The 17,279-nt window shown below is 51.2% G+C and overlaps 1 protein-coding gene across 1 annotated transcript; it reads left to right on the top strand.

Annotated features, from left to right (window-relative positions):
• Positions 1 to 4,731: 4,731 nt before the first annotated feature.
• On the top strand, positions 4,732 to 5,463 carry TMEM74B (transmembrane protein 74B). Its single transcript, XM_061209956.1, has one exon. It carries the CDS (start codon positions 4,765 to 4,767, stop codon positions 5,461 to 5,463), a length of 699 nt encoding a protein of 232 aa, XP_061065939.1. The 5' UTR covers positions 4,732 to 4,764.
• The last annotated feature ends 11,816 nt before the right edge of the window (positions 5,464 to 17,279 follow it).

The raw sequence follows: 17,279 nt of genomic DNA, 5'->3' as shown, positions 1-17,279 counted from the left end.
GAGCTCGATCCGCTGCGCTCGGCGATCCCCGGCTCCCGCCCCTTCCCCGTCCCTCCCTCCCCGGAGCCCCCAGAGGCCGTGGCCGCCTCCGTACAGCCCCGCGCGGAGCGAGCAGGTAAGTGCGCCGCGGCAGCGTCTCCGGGCCGGGCCCGGCCGGGAAGGGGGCGGGAGCCGGGGAGGGCGAGGAGGAGGCGGCCGCCGGGCCCGATCCCTCCCGTGCTGCGCCGCAGCACAGACACCGGCGGGCGGGCACCGGCTGCGGGGAGGCGCACGGGGAGGCGCACGGGGAGGACGCGCCCTCGCCGTTGCCCGGCGCCCTCGCCTCCCGCGTGGGGAGGCAGTGAGGGAGGCCCGGCACAGGTACGCACGCGAAAAGGGGACTGCGAGGGGCGGCGGGAGACCGAGGGCCCGAGGCGGGGAGGGGGGCCAAGGAGAGCTAGCCTGACCTCGCGGCCCGGCCGAAGGACACGAGGCGAGGGGACCCGGGCGCACGCCTGTCCTCGCAGATCACGGCCTTCTTGGGCCGCCTGGCCGCCTGGCTACCAGCGCCGCTCGGCCCGGTCCGGCCTGGCCCGGCCCAGCGGCGTTTGTGGTCAAGGGCAGGAGCAGGGGGTGTGAGCTGCGGGCTGGCGGGCGCGCGGGTGCGGCGGGCAGTCGGGGGTGCTGGGGCTTTCTGCGCGGAACTTTGGGTATAACAGCGTGGACAAATCTGAGCGCCCAAGGCTTTGTGTACAACTCGTGCGTGTGTCTATCGATTGGGTTTTGTGAAGCTCACCCACTCCTGCTGTGCGTCTGTCTCCCCGCGTGTTAGTGCACACCAGTGGGTGGGGTGCTGGGCCTGGGGGGATCTTGGTGGATCTTAGCAGTCCTGAGGGTAGTAAACTGTGTGTGTGTGTGTGTGTGTGTGTGTGTGTGTGTGTGTGTGTGTGTTTGTAACCAGCTCTGTCCCTTGCTGGGGTGTGGGTACCAATGTGGTCTATGGATCTGTGGCTCACACTGCGTGGCTTCCCATGTCTGTGAATGTTGCATGTGGAAAAGGCCCCTGGGGGTATGAGTGTGGAACTGGGGTGTGCTTTTCAGGTCCTGCTGGACTGCAGATGAAACTGGAGTGTTACTGGTACAGTTGTGGGGTGTGAGCAGTGGACACCAGCATCATTGTCAGCTTGTCTGTTTCTGCTTATGTTTTGGATAATTGACTGGGCATGCCCTTGTAAGTGGTGGGTATCTCTGAACCTGTGTGTCAGATACATAGCAACTCTAAGTAAGAGGGAACTTCCTTTTCCTCCACCCTCTTCCTAACTCGGCTGGCATCCTAAGGAAAAAGTTTTGGGTTCCTGCCAGGTGAAAGAGCCCTGCTCCAAGAATTTGGGTGTCCTGGGTTTTTTCTGGGATATGGAAACATCAATGTGTTGGTCTGGGAAGGGGGTTCCTGGGCCACTCCAGGGGCTGAGTTCTGTGGAGGATGCTGAAGACATGGGTGGGGGACCACATCTGGACACCAACAGGGCAGGAGTGGTCACTGCCAGTCCCTGTTACTGGCTGGGCACTCAGGAAAATGCTTTTGGTGCCAAAAGTAAAAAAAGCCAATGAACACACCACTCCTCTTGGTTTACTGGAAAGCGGGAGCAGTCTGGGCAGAGCCTGGCCTTGAGTAGGCACTCCCCACCCTGTGTGTGGGAAGGATTGTCTGCCTGGGCAGGTTGCCAAACCATTCCTGAGGGCTGGCTGTGTTCCAAGCCCTGTGCAGGGGGCTGCGGACTCAGACATATCCCTGCCCTCAAGCTGCTCGTGGTTGATGTTAAACAGTGGGATAAAGTAGAGAATCTACAAATGAGGCCTGGAAGACCAGGGAAGGAGGGCGGAATGATGCCACTGGTACAAGAGTATGTGGGTTTGCAGGCTTTTAAGTGATAACAATTCTTGGAGAACCTGCTTTCAACTCCTGGCCCCCACATGCATGCCATGGGATCTTGGCCACATTTTGTAAAATGGAGATAGTAATAACTGCTCCTGGGGCTTGTGAGGGTTATACACAATACTCCTGAGTGAAGTGCCTGCAATAGGGCCCAACAGGGAGTGTAGGTGCTCAGTAAACATTTATTAAATTGGAACTCAGGAAAAAGGGACATGGTCATAGAGATGGGTTGTAAGTGGAAACAGGCTTTGTACTCAGATGAAAGGCCCTGTGTGTGCTAAGAGGAGGTGTCTGATGCAAGCCCATGTTGGAAGGAAGATCAGAAAGATCGAAAAACGTGCCTTCCTGCCCTGAGGCTCTTTGAATTTCATTCATTCCATTCATTTTCACTTCATTCATTTGCTTATATCCACTCTCTCTCTCTCTCTCTCCCTCTCTCTCTCTCACACACATACACACACACACACACACACTGAAGCACAGAGAACTGGAGAATAAATTCAGGCACACGAATGCAGAGAAAGGTCTAGAATCCTGTGTACGTGTGTGTAGACACACTAGGGCATATGAGCCACTCTGCACCTGGGGGTCTCTGTGCAGTGTGGGGACTTGGGTCTGTGGTGTATGTACCCACAGTACATCAGTGTGCAGGGGGAACGGGGTAGTTCTGCTGTGGGATCAGGAGTTCTACATGCCAGGTGGGGCCTGTCGGGGGAGCACCAGATCTGCCTGAGGGAGGACTCCGTCATCAGCTCCAGCTGAGTGTGGCTGTGAGGGAATGGGGGCTAGGGTGGTCAGATTCTTTCCTTTTGCAAGAGAAGCCAGGCATCCAAGGTTTAAAGCGTAAAATGTTCATTGCAGCACTATTTACAATAGCCAGGACATGGGACCAACCTAAATGTCCATTGACAGATGAATGGATAAAGAAGATGTGGCACATATATACAATGGAATATTACTCAGCCATAAAAAGAAATGAAATTGAGTTATTTGTAGTGAGGTGCATGGACCTAGAGTCTGTCATACAGAGTGAAGTAAGTCAGAAAGAGAAAAACAAATACCGTATGCTAACGCATATATATGGAATCTAAAAAAAAAAAAGGGGGTACTGATGAACCTAGTTGCAGGGCAGGAATAAAGAGGTAGACATAGAGAATGGACTTGAGGACATGGGGTGGGAGGGCAAAGCTGGGGCAAAGTGAGAGTAGCATCGACGTATATACACTAAATGTAAAATAGTTGGCTGGTGGGAAGCAGCAGCATAGCACAGGGAGATCAGTTCGGTGCTTTGTGATGACCTACAGGGGTAGCATAGGGAGGATAGGAGGGAGGCTCAAGAGGGAGGGGATATGGGGCATGTGTATGCATATGGCTGATTCGCTTTGTTGTGCAACAGAAACTAACACAGTATAGTAAAGCAATTATACTCCAATAAAGATCTATTTAAAAAAATAAATTAAAAAATGAAGTGTAAAATCTTTTGCTTTTTATATATTGGCAACTGCTTCACCAAAAACCAGATGAACAGACCAGAAACAAAAAGAAGCAAAACTTCTATGAGCCAAATATGGCCCATGGGCTGTAAGCTGGTATCCTTTGGCACATGTGCTGTCTGTCTCTCTGTGTGGGTGTGTATTCAGGTACTTGGGTAGGGTGTCTCCTCTTTGAGCAGAGAGTACCCCCTTACCCGCTCCTCTCCCAGCTCCCCTTCTGTGGTCCGCATCCAGGTCCTCCCATCTTCTATTTACATAAAGGCATTTGGCCTTGACCTCAGTCATGGCTCTCAAATATGCTCCTTTCTCTTTGCCCTCTCAGCTTCCATGCCTCCCCTGACCACGCTGGGTTCCTCCCTGGACCCCTGGCCTCCACTCTCCTCCTTCCCCATCCTGTCTGTCCTCCATGCAGCAGCCAGAGAGAGTTTTCCAAAACCTAGACGATGTTAGCCCTCCCATCCCCAACACCTCGCCTCCCTGGCTCCTTGGCCTGGTTTTCAGAGTCCTTAGCGAGCTGGTCCCAGCTGACCTCCAAGGCACCCCTTCTCCCTCTCCAGAATGCTCTTGTCCCCTCTCACTGCTGGGGGATTTCCCACTTGTCCTCCGAGGTTTGGCTTAAATGCCACCAACTCCTAGAAGCTTCCCTAACTTTCTCCTCTTTGTTCTTACGACCACCTTCATCTCTACCCCTTCCCCTGCCCCCAGTCATTCTCACTTCATCACAACAGTGTCCATTAATTGAACTGGCAGGGGCCTTAAATGCCTTATTTTATGAAATCCTCACATCATCCATATGAGGGAGACATTTGGCTTATTCACATTTAACAGATGAGAAAATTGAGTCTGGAAAGGTCACCTCACTTGCCTACGCTCAAGTGGTGACGCTGGGATTAGAACCTATCTACTGTATTTAAATTCCCTCCATCATAATAATAGCTCATTGCTGATACTTACTGAGTACTTACTATTCTGAGCACTTTATATGGATTAACTCAATCCCTATATCAACCCTGTTAAGTAGGGAGTGGTAGTATTACTGTCATTTAATATAGAGGGAAACAGGCCCAGAGAGGATACAGGAATTGCCCAAAGCCCCATGCCCGCCAGTGGTGAAGCAGGATCCTAGTGCGGATTGGGTCTCACTGCTCTGTCATTGTCTTATTCCCTGCCTCCCCCTCTGGCTGGCGGGCTCCCCCCGGTGGAAACTGGGCCTGACTCACCTTCACATCTCTCGGGGCCTTCTGTGATGTCTGGCACCAGCAGGCTCTCAGTAGAGGTTTGCTAAATTCCACTGACTTTCTGTTTTCTCTTCTAGCTGCCAAGCAGCCAAGGGATGAGCTGGGGCCCGCCTTCCCAATGGCATCTCCCCCTGGTCTGGAACTGAAGACACTGAGCAATGGTCCCCAGGCCCCAAGGAGACCAGCTCCTCTGGGTCCAGCGGCCCCACGCAGGGAGGGTGTGGAGAATGCCTGCTTCTTTTCGGAGGAGCACGAGACTCATTTCCAGAACCCTGGGGATGCCAGACTGCGCAGCTCCCCCAGCCCCCCTGAGGGCGTCCCCTCATGGCCCCGATCCCAGAGGGACGACCTGTCCCTGCGTTCAGAAGAGGGGCCAGGCCTGGAGCCTGTGAGCCGCCCGGTGGATTACGGCTTCGTTTCCGCTCTGGTTTTCCTGGTGAGCGGGATCCTCCTGGTGGTGACTGCGTACGCCATCCCCCGAGAGGCGCGTGTCAACCCGGACACAGTGTCAGCACGGGAGATGGAACGACTAGAAATGTACTATGCGCACCTGGGCTCACACCTGGACAAGTGCATCATTGCAGGCCTGGGGCTGCTCACAGTGGGCGGCATGCTTTTGTCCGTGCTGCTGATGGTCTCCCTGTGCAAGGGAGAGCTGTACCGCCGGCCAAACTTCGTCCCTGGCAGGGGCTCCAGGAAGACCTACGGCTCCATTAACCTGCGCATGAGACAGCTCAGTGGGGATGGGAGCCAGGCCCTGGTGGAGAACGAAGTCGTCCAGGTCTCGGAGACCAGCCGCACCCTCCAGGGGTCTTAAGTAAGAGCCCACCCTATCTGGCTGCTTCAGCTTCAGGGCTACAAGGTCCCCGAGTCTGGGGTTTCGGACTGAGCTCCATATAGGGCCCCGTGGAAGGAGTCCTGGGTGCTGGAGGAGGAGCTTGGGGCCTGGCCCAGGCTTTGCTTGGGAGAGCTGCCCCCGATCTGTTTTGTAGCTTGAGGTTTTGCATAAGGTATTGTTTGAAGGATGGCTTCTGCTGCTAAAAATACAAAAGTTTGGAAACTGCTGCCCTTGGAGGATGAGTTTCTTGGCCTGTCCGAGGATTGAGAGCTGTCTGAAAGCCTGCCCATCCTGTTCCCCATGCCTTGGGGAATTTCGGGTCCTCTGCTGTCCTCATCAGCCATGTTTGGGTGTTGGGCAAACTTGGCTTTGAGCCCTGACTGTCTAAGGTGGGAGGTGGCTTCATGATGAGGGGAGAAGTCAGCCCTGGGATGACCTCCCCACTCCAGGCCTCAGTCCCCCTGACTGTGAGGTGAGAGGGATGGCCCCTCCAGTTCTGCCCTAGGAATTCCTATATGGAATGGGAGCCCAGTTTCTGCATCTGGCCGCTCCTTCAGGGGACGAGAGTGTCTGGCAGGTGCTGACCATTCTCTGTGCCATTTTCTGACCCAGTGTTGGTGGCCACCACTGTCACACAGCCAGCATCTCACACGGTCCTGTTAAAGGACCCCCTAAGTCCTCAGGTTAGACTGGGCTAAATCCAGAGTTTGCTACAGCCTGGTCTTGGTCTTGGGATTGAATTACCTGCAGTGACTAGATCTTAGCACACATTTTACAAAGTCATGTGCACAGTTTTCACTAACTCCCTGGACAAGGGCAGGGGGATGTTTCAAACAGGAAAGGGTAGGAGCTTTGTTGTATTTCTGTGGACACAGTGTGGGCCTTCATTACCTCCCCTTCCTCAATAGTATGTCTCTTAGGCCTGACCTTATTCTGGTAACAGAAAAAAAAATTTTTTTTAATGCTGAATTTGTAACCTTCCTTCCCCAACTCCCCTAGCTGTAAAGTGCAGCCCCAATTTATTTAGGGAGAAATCAGGCACATTCTGGTGGCCTGAAAATTCTAGCCACATTGATCACATTTGTTCTGTTTCTCTTGTCGAGTGTTTCCAGGCTCTGTCCAGACTCTCTTTAAACTACTGACAAAGAAAGGAAGTGGGCCCTAGCGGGCAAGGAGATAAAGGTGCTTGAGGACTGGGGGAGGGGATCGTCCATTCTGAAAGGCCCTAGAGGGCTTTGAGAGTACGTGCCTTCTAGGCCACTGGTGTGAAGACTCTAAAGGGGTCATTTCTGTGAGCCCCTGACCCATGCAGGTCCTACGTACTCCATCTCAGTTGGCCATGTGGGACATTGATCCTAACTGACTCTTCAGGGTGGGAGGATAGGGTGGGCATGGGGTCTGTAGGCTAGAGCAGCCCTGATTATCTGTAACCTGAGCCTTCAGTCCGGTGAGTTGAACATCTGGGCAGTGTAACATCATAGCTTCTATGACGGATCAAATATCTGCTCCTGCTGGCAGGTTTTGCCAGGAGTAGGGGGCTGGGGGAGGGCTGTAGGGGACAAAGGCTATTCAGCTTGGCCTGTCAGGTTCTGTTCCTGGTGTTTAAGAGGTGTGGTTTGAAAAGGACAAAGCCTCAAGATGGTGAAAGATTCACAAGTCAAGGCTCCAAGCGGGGAGTGGAGGCAGAAAGTGGCATGAGCCATTCTAGGTAGTAGAATTGAACATCCCAAATGATGGACCTTTCATATCCATAATGATAATAATAAAAATATCAATCCAAGCCAAATGGATTATTGTGAGATATTATCAGTTTAAATGCAATGGATTGTTTTTAGGGGCTAAATCTATTAGAAGATTACATCTAGATTAAACCAGGAATCTCAGGTTTTCTCTAAGTCAGAGAAGCCAGCTTTGCATCCTAATACAGAAACTCCTTTAGGAAATGTGTAAAATGGATGGAGGCAGTCATTACTTTGTCAATGTGTTAAGAAAACTTGAGTGATGCCAAAAACATTTCCCCAAGATTGCAGCTGAGATCTCCCAGCCAGTGGATCAGAAGCAGGGTCAGGAGGGAGCATGGCATAGGGTGCTGAGAACTTTCTTTGCAGGTTTTTTGGGGGGTAGGTGTGAAGTGGTCCCAAGGGACCCTGTGGTAGCCGAAATGTGCCTCATCTGCAGGAACTCCCTCTCCCACCCGACAGTCTACTAGGGTCCCCAAACCTTGCTTTTCCTGGTGTATGAGAACAGATAACTGATTTTGGAGTTGGTAAAACCTGGGTTTGAATCCAGGGTCTGCCATTTATTGGCTGTGTGGCCTTGGGCAAGGTATTCTATCTCTCTGAGTATCCTGAGTGTTGTTTTCTTTGGGAAGTGGGAGGAATGAAACTTCGGCCTCAGCCTCCTTGCTGGGAGAGCGGGGTTGGTGAAAATCATAGAGAAGTTAGAGGCCTGAGTGTATGAGGTCCAGTTACCATGTTCACGCTCCTTCCCCACCCCAGTTGGAGATAACTGGATTAGGCCTAAAACCTCAGGGTCAACCCTTCTGACTTCTCTTGAGCCTCCCATTCTACCCATCAGCAGATCTTGTTGGTTCCACCTTTGGAATCTGACCCCTGCCCGCCCCTCAGCCATAGCTGCCTGGCTCAGGTTGCTCATTAGTGTCCTAATTCCTCTACTCTGTCCCAGTTCATGTTCCACTCTGCGGCCAGGCAGATCCTATTCAAAGGTTAATTCGGTCAGGTAGCTCCTCTGCTCGAAACTGTCCTATGGCTCCCTCTCATTCCAGGCAAAAGCCACCTTTCTCGCCAGTCAAGGGTAGATTTACCATCCAGGCTCCTCACTTGCCCAGGCTCCTTCCAAGGCTCCTTCCAACTTTTATTTGTAATTTTGGTTTTTTAAAAGAGGACAGCTCCCTAAATTGCATAAGCTTCAGGTCCATCCCTCACAGTGGCCTATAAAAGGCCTACACAATCTGGGCCCTGTGCCTGTCTGATCTTATCTCCCACCCTAGCCTCTGCTCACTCCACGGCAGCCATGCTTGCCTCCTTGCAGGCACATTCAACATGCCAGGCACACTCCCACCTCAGGGCCTTTGCACTTGCTGCTCCAGGAAGGCACCCCTTCCCTGTGGGCCTTTGGGCAGACTATTCTACCTCTCTGGTCTTCCAGAGTGAGACTAGAAACCTTCCCACTCTGCCTTCTCTGGGGACTGAGGGGATCAGGAAACACAAGAAGAGGGCTTTCCAAAGTTAAGACCATGGTACCACGTCTGGAGAGCTTTGGAAGGGCAAGAGGAGGGGGAGGAAATGAGGCATTATGAAGAAGCCACAGGAGGCAGGGTTCTAAGGGTTCTGTCTGGGAGGAAAGGGGAGGGTCAGTGGCACTGACAAGAGTCAAGGAGATGCCCTCCAGTTGGGTCTGTTGGTTTCTCCCGAGAGGGTGGGCTCCTCTTGATGTCCCCAAGGAGATGAGTTTCAGCTAAGGGAAGGAGAAGCTTGCTGAGATCTTGCCTGGGTTGGAGTGATAGGGAGGTCCTTGTCAGTGGAGGTACATTAGCATTTACTGGTCAGATGTTGGGTGTCTTCAGGGAGAAGGCATAGTGGAGTTGGGTAGGATTTAGTCACGAGGCTCCCCAGGGTCCCAACCCCCCTCCTTGGAGGAGAGCCTCTGCCCCAATGGCCAGAGCCTGGCTAAAGACAGTAGCAACCCTGGCCCTCTGTATCTTCTTTTCTTTGGCCCCAACACCCTCTTCCCAAGATCAACCCTCTTCCTGGGTCGGGTTGTCCTTGAGCAAATGGGCAGGCCCCGGAGATCTGAATGGTGCAGAGGGCGGCAGGATTACTGCCTTCTTCCTCCAAGGGGACCAAGCACTTCTGAGCTTTCTCCCTACTCCAGTCTCAGAGGGATTGGGGGCAGAGCCCCTTACGGGGAGAGTCCAGTGAGGAGCGCCCACCATGTAATAGTATAAGGGTACTGGCTCTGGGGTCGGATGACCTGGATGCTTAGTGGATGTCTAATTCCTCTGAGCTGCTGTTTCTTCATCTGCTAAATGATAGCACCTTCCCCATAAGGCATAGTGAGCAGTAAATGAAATACCTGTAAAGCACTTAGCATAGTGCCTGGCACTTCATAATTCACTCAGTAATGTTAACTATTCATTTGTTTGTTCATTCACACCTATCTGTATTCTTCCCTGGGTGGGGCACTACAGGGACACATGGGCCCTGCCCCTGGGGAAACAGGACAGTGCCCAGAGGGCTGTGTATGTGGGGCCAGGTGGGGGGGGTGTTGGCACAGAGGGGGTATCTGATTAAGTTGGGGTCAGAAAAGGCTTTCCTGGAAGGGGTGATGTCTAATAGGATTCTTTTTTTTTTTTAAACAGGAAGTAGGACTTATAAATTTATTTATTTATTTTTGCTGTGTTGGGTCTTCGTTTCTGTGCGAGGGCTTTCTCTAGTTGCGGCGAGCGGGGGCCACTCTTCACCGCGGTGCGCGCGCCTCTCACTGTCGCGGCCTCTCCCGTTGCGGAGCACAGGCTCCAGACGCGCAGGCTCAGCAGTTGTGGCTCACGGGCCTAGCCGCTCCGCGGCATGTGGGATCTTCCCAGACCGGGGCACGAACCCGTGTCCCCTGCATTGGCAGGCAGATTCTCAACCACTGCGCCACCAGGGAAGCCCAGGATTCTTAAACAATGAGGCAGTATCCAGTGTGGGGTGAGAATGGGGAGCAGGAAAGGTATTCCGGGCAGAGAGGAAAAGCATGAGCAGAGGCTCAGAGGCATAAAACAGCCTGGTGTGTACTGGGGAGGGGCAGGGGTGGGCGGGAGTTCTGCAGGTTCTGGGCTGGAGTGTTGAGATGAGGCATGCTGAAGAGCAGGGCCATCATAGTGGGGGCTTGCATTTCATCATCTACAGCCTGGGGGCAACCACAGTCCTTAACTCACAGGGTTGTTAGGAGGACTCGGAGTTCATACTGGTATAGCGCATACCTAGGGGCCTGGTACGTGGGGAGAACTCACTGTCAGCCATATGATTGCTTATAGATGTGTGTGGCAGGAAGACTCTTCTTTTTTTTTAAATTTATTTATTTTATTTATTTTATTTTTGGCTGCGTTGGGTCTTCTTTGCTGCACGTGGCCTTTCTCTAGTTGCAGTGAGCAGGGGCTACTCTTCGTTGCGGTGCTCGGGCTTCTCATTGTGGTGGCTTCTCTTGTTGCGGAGCACGGGCTCTAGGCACCTGGGCTTCAGTAGTTGTGGCACATGGGCTCAGTAGCTGTGGCTCACGGGCTCTAGAGCACAGGCTCAGTAGTTGTGGCGCACGGGCTTAGTTGCTCCACGGCATGTGGGATCTTCCTGGACCAGGGCTCGAATCTGTGTCCCCTGCATTGGCAGGCGGATTCTTAACCACTGCGCCACCAGGGAAGCCCCAGGAAGACTCTTCTGAGGGCAGGTGCATTGTAGGGGTGATGCTGGCATTGGGGAGGCCAGTCCATGGGACTGTCCAACTGCAGCCAGAGGACATAACCTTGAACTCCAGGCCTCCATCTCTGCAGCCTGTCCCTTCTCAGCCTCCGAGCTGCCAAGGTCGAGGTGGAGGCTGCTGTTCTCCTGGGCCTGGGGGAAGGTTAGTGAGTGGAAGGATCTTCTGGCAGGAAAGCTGGCCCCAGGGGAGCAGGGAGGACAGGGGAACAAGGCGGCTGCCGTGCCAACCTTTTCCCGGGTGGCAGGGCATCGGAGCCAGTAATGACTTAGGGTAAAGGGCATTCAGAAAAGGCCATCTCTCTCCCTCTCCCAATTCTTCTCTTCAACCAGTCTCTCCCTATCCTCCTCTTTTTTATTTCTCTGTGTCTACATCTCCTTTCACTAAAGCCACTCCTGGGGGTTAGGCACCCACAGGTGAGTTGCTACTATTGCTGACTCACCTGCCAGCCATCTGATTCTCCTCCTGAGAGTCTCCACCCTCCCCCGCCAAAGATGAAAGAAGGGGCCCAAATGCAAATGCTTGTACAGCTTGGCAGGTGACATTCCCGAATGAAGCAGGTGGCGGTGAACAGCAGTGGCAGGATTAAAGGGGTGCCTGCTTCAGCTGGCTGGCTGTTGCCCTGGTGGATGGGCTCAGGGTTGCCAGAGCTCCTGATTTTTCAAGAGCAGCTGGACATCTGGAGCTTTGCGTGGGTAAAAGGATGCTGAAAGGGATTATCCCACTGCCTGAGAGTTGTGACGGGCCAGAACTGAGGACAAGGGAGTGTCCAATGAGATGCCACCTGCTGGGGCCAGACATCCACCCCCTCCCTGGCCCAGGGCTTACTGAGTCACTCATAGAGATGGGGCACCCTCAAGATGTGGACTAGACTGCCTCCCAGCTGGAGGCTCACTGAGCTACAAGGTCTGCAGACCACTTGAGTGTTTCCCATCCGAGATCCTTCATTCTTTCAACAAAGACTTAAGCACCATTCTGTGCTAGGTTTTGAGGTGTAGCACCAAACAGATGAAAAAGGTTAGGGAAGTATTCTTTTTTGTTTGTTTGTTTTGTTTCTTCTTTTTTTTTGTTTTTTGATCGGCAGCTAAGTTTGCCATCAGTTTTATTTTTTTTTCCCCATCTTTGGCTTGATTGTGTCTTTTGGCTGGATACCCACCAGGAGGCAAACCCAGTTTACAGGTGACAAAATTAATTTCATATTTTTTTTTACTGTTATAATGTGGCTACTAGAAAAAATTTAATTATATATGTGGCTGTCATTGTATGCCTATTGGACAGCACTGCTCTATATGTTTCAGCCAAGTATTATATGTATATACATGTATGTGCACATGATATATCTATAATATGGCTTATAATATATCATCTTTCCATAGCATCTATTACCGTCTTATTACCAAACACTTAGAGAGAACTGTTCAATGTCAAAATGAGTGCCAGCCTTTCAAAGTCAGCTAAAAGGGCTGCCCCCGTCACCTGAAGTATCCACTTCCAAAGCAGAGAGTACCTGTTGACTCAGTCCGACTCATCTGCCTGACTGACCTTAGTCTGATGTTGCAGAGCCTTGGCAGAGATGACAAACCTCTTGGGAATGTTCTTATTTTTTCTCATAACCTTACTAGTTCAGAAAGGATTATAACCATCCTGCCAACGGGTATGCCCTCCAAATGGCCACACATCCTGGATTAGGCAGGAAATGACTAGGAAAGTATTCTTGAGAGGGCTTGACAAGTATCTTCTGGAGCTCGTGAATTAGTGTGAACATGGAGATGAGGTCTATTTCTGACCTGGAGAATTTCTGATGTGGGAGGCCCATGCAAACAGCCCACGCTGGCTTGAAGGGATGATGGTACTGGGAATCAGGGAGGAATAAGGGCAGTCCTGCATCCCCTCCCAGTGTTCTGAGGCCCTTGAAGGTAGGCAGGTGAGGGGAGGCTGGAGCTGTGGGGTGGCACAGGTAGCTATGCAGCCCAGCATACTACTTCAAGAAGCAGAGGGGCTAAGAGCCTCTTACGGACTGAGAGAGACTCTCACTACTCTCTGAGAGTCCAGGATAAAGCTCTCAACACCCCCCCAAATTTCGCATGTTGTCTACTGAAGACTCCAGCATCAAAAACAAACAAAACCTCAGCATGAGTTAGAGTAAGAGCACCTCCCCTGGCCCATCATCATGGCTAGTGAAGAGACACTTCATTTTCCTCCCTTCTTCCTCCCCATCCCACCACAGTGGAGGAGCAAGGGTTCAAAAGGGGTCAGAGGAGACCTCTTGGAACTGGATATAAGTTGGAAAGTTTTAAACTGGACTGGACTGAATTTGAAAATCAAAGTGACCAGTTAGTTACTGGTTGGGCCCTAGATGCTGAGATGAGAAAGGGGGATTTGACAGAGGTTAGTCGGATAAAAGAAAACACTTCATGTTTCTACATTTCAGTGAACCCGTTATGCGTTATACACATTAGACCAAATATAGTGTTCTTTCTGTGCCAGGCACTCTTCTAAGTCTTTACATCTACTAGCTCACTTAAACCTCACAACCATCTTGGAGAGTGGGTGCTATCATTACTTCCATTTTACAGATGAGGAAGCTGAGGCACAGTCAGGCTAAGTGACTTTCCCAAGGTCACACAGCTGGTAAATAGCAGAGTCAAGACTCAAATTTAATAGCATGCAGGCCAGTCAGAGCATGTTTGTGGATCTGGGCTGTGGGCTGCCACTTTGAGGCTCGTGGTTTAGACATGAATTGGGAAGCTCTGTGGGGGAGAGGAGGGGACAGTTGGGGGAGCACTGAACTTGGGCAGGCCCATGGCCTACTTAAATCATGGAATCTCACAGGTGAGCAGGATCTTGGAGGCAGTCAAGCCCACCTTTATCCCCATTTTACTACTGGGGAAAACCAAAAAGGAGGGTGGAACTTGACCAGGGGCCCCATGGCTCAGGCCACCTCTCTTCTTCCTAGGCTTCTCATGTGAATTTATGTCCTAGGAATCAAGAAGCGTACAGGATGAAACTGTGCTCCTGTGGCTCTAATCTGAAGGAGAGAGGGAAGGCGGGGCTCTGTCTTGGAGGCAGGATACCTAGGTTCAGGTCTCCTTCTCTTAGGGATGCCTGCCTGTCCCCAGGGGAGGGCCATCCTGGATTGGGGAGCAGCAGACACAAGCTTACCCTGGCCCAAAGGCTACCTCTTGCAGCTGCGCATAGGTGGGCGCTGACCAGGGTGCTGAACCTGTATGGCCCCTTCCCCTTACAGCCTCGCTGAGGGGAGAAAAGGAAGCGGGAGGGAAGAGGATTCTCCTATTTTTGTCCCTCAGAGACCAACATGACTGTTTTGGGTAGTGTTTAGTAGGAAAGCCTTGGGCTAGGATTTCTGTGGTCTTTGTGGCATAGGGAAGGTCACTCAACTGCTCTGGACCTGCTTTTTATCTGTTCAATGGGGAGAGTAGCTCCCATCCTACCAAACTCAGAAGGCTGGGGCGAGCATCACTTGTGGTCAGAGCACAGAGTCCAAGGCCATTTCTGGGGCCCAGTGAAGCCTCTCAGGAGGTCACCCTTACAGAGAGGCTTTGTGGGCCTGTTTCTTCCTCTGTGGGATAGGGGTTGGGCTGGGTGGTTTCAGATGCTCCTAACCTGGGTGCTTGGGTGCTGTGGCTATAGGTGGAAGTGCTCAGAAACATGATACACTTTGCAAACAGAACTGACTTAGGAGTCTTAGACCATCTTGGGAATTATGGAGCACTGTTCTCATACAAGACCTGACTTGTTTTCCAGCTTCAGGAGTGGGTTTTGCCCATACTCCTCGTCTGGACAAGATGTGAGGTCTGGGTACAGCAGTTTTACTAAGAAGAGCACTGGTTTTAGAACCAGCTGACTCAGGTCCCAATCATGGTTCTGCCACCCCTAAAAGAGCAAACCCAGCACCACTTCAACTAATGCTGCTACCAGTGTTTCCTGTGGGAGTAGCCAGGTGTACTACATGAGACAAGGAAAAGCCTAGCACACTGGGGGCACCAGATACAAGCTTGTTTTCTTTGTTGGATAGCAGCCTAAGGTTCCCCTCCTCTTGTCCATGACCCTCAGTCTTATCTACCCATGTGGCTTCAGTAATGATAGCTGGTAGCCACTGAGCGCCTGCTATCTGTTTATAAGACACATTATTTTGTTGGACCCTGCAACAATCCTGAAGGTAGAGGTGATGCTCATTTTGCAGATAAAGCCACATACCAGCAAAGGGAGGGCTGGAAGTCGCACCCACTCCTGCTTGATTCTGAGAGCCCTGCTTGGCTTTGAGCAAATAACTAGACCTTTCCAAACCCTCTTTTTCTGGCCTAGAAAATGGGGATAGTATTTCATTATGGTTATGATTTGAAGATATGATGTATGCTATTTTACAAGGGTACATGCATATTTTAAAACATATATGAAACACATTTGAGTGATATGGGAGAAAAGAATGGAGAGGTTACAGGGGGTAAAATGGAAAAAACTTAAAATAAGGATGTTCTTGCATCCGTTAGTCATAGTATGCCATGAACCGAGAAGACTGACTTGATTCTTTTCACCTGATATCCAGGTAAAGGAAAAAGATATCAGGTTTGTACACTAGAGAGTTTCAAACTTTAAAGTGCACACGAATCATCTGGGCAACTTGTTAAAATGCAGATTCTCATTTAATAAGCCTGGGTGGGGCCTGAGATTGCACATTTCTAGCAAGTTTGTAGGTGATGCTGTTGGTGCTGCTGGTTTGAGTAGCAAGGATGTAGCCTTCCCTTCTCAGGAATTCTCAAACTGGTCTCATCACATGAATCACCTGAGGAACTTGTAAAAAATGGACTCAAAGGCCCTTGCCTAGTGATTTGGATCCAGGTCTGGGTTGGGGCCCAGGATGTACTGTGTCCTTCGAGCAAGCATCTTCGGAGACTGGTAGGCCTGGGCAAGCTGGAGAAGCATGGCTGTGGTGCTCATCTCTATCAAGGCCCATGCTGTAGACAGACATGAGACACTGGCTCATCAGAACTCTGTCCCAAATGTGCCTTCCTGAAGGGACAGGGAGGAAAAGGAAACAAGAACATTTCCCCAGGCTCCCTTGCAGCTATAGTTTGAGAGGTGATGTCGGGTCCAACTATCAGATGCATGCAGTTGAGCCTTGCACTTGGAACTGAGCTGAGAGTGGGGGCGGTCAAGGTGGCAGTATGAGGGGATTTAATTTCGGGCGCAGATCTAGGCAGTTGCTGTGAGGCTCTGGAGTTTCCTGATCCCCAGATCAAGGCAATGATGATGTGATCTTGCTGATGTCTGCATCCAAATCTTGTTTAAAAAAGCTAAAGTAGTTTGTTTCCTGCAGCCCTCCCACTGTCTCCTCTCTCAGAACCCCTGTCATACTCACAACACTCACCTTACGTGGCTAATATGGAACACAGCCTTTCCTCATGGTCATCCAATCTCCTCTATTAGACTGCACTATCAGCCTAAGCAGAGACAGGCCCTGCCACTAGTGGTGTGTTCCAACCTCATGTCATTGCTGCTCTCTGCACTCTAGGGTCTATCTTTAGTCACCTGGGTCTTGCCACTCCTCTCTGGCCACCACCCTCACTGCCTGCCACTTCTACTTGTGACACACCCTCTGGGTCAGGTTCAGGGTCCAGCACAGCTGGAGTGACTTAGGGTGTGCCTTGTGGTATCCCAAGGACAAACAAGAGCTGGGGGCTTGGATGCCTGCCTTTGAATCTCTCTTTTGGTGTAAAAAGTCAATAGTGGTCCATAAGCATGTTAAGTTTTATAAAAGACAAAGCTGAGGATATGCATGTGAGGGATCTTTCCTCTCCTTGGTGGTGGGACCTGTCTCATTGGAACTGCCCAAAGTAGACAAGATTAGAAGGTGACAGATATTCACTGCTCCACAGATTCTAATTTTTCTTCTGTGAAGAGGCATGGATCAGTAATAGAATGTCATTAATGAGAGTAGAAAGGGAGGCCATGAAGGAAGCTGGATTTCAAAGAATGAGGTTGTTATGGGGCTTGCTACCCACTTTCTAACTACATGCCAACAGGTACTGACCATCCAGCACAGGAATACAAAATCTGTTTTGAACATAATGCATTCTTAGAGTCAGGGTCTTGAGACCAATGATTTCACCATGGAGGCTGACAGAAGCTCATGACTAAGTAGATAAATGCAATGCAATGAAAAACACAGCCAGCTCTAAGAATTAGGAAAGAGGCAAGGCAAGGAAGAGAAGGTGGGAATGTAGGGGCTGCCAGAGATGGTACACATGGTCTATGGCACTTCACTGAAAGACGAAGATTTAGAACCAGACCTTTAT

This window comes from Eubalaena glacialis, chromosome 13, assembly GCF_028564815.1.
Source record: "Eubalaena glacialis isolate mEubGla1 chromosome 13, mEubGla1.1.hap2.+ XY, whole genome shotgun sequence".
NCBI classification, from domain to species: domain Eukaryota; kingdom Metazoa; phylum Chordata; class Mammalia; order Artiodactyla; family Balaenidae; genus Eubalaena; species Eubalaena glacialis.
Note: the sequence above shows the minus strand (reverse complement) of the source record. Positions and strands in the feature narration are given on the sequence as shown.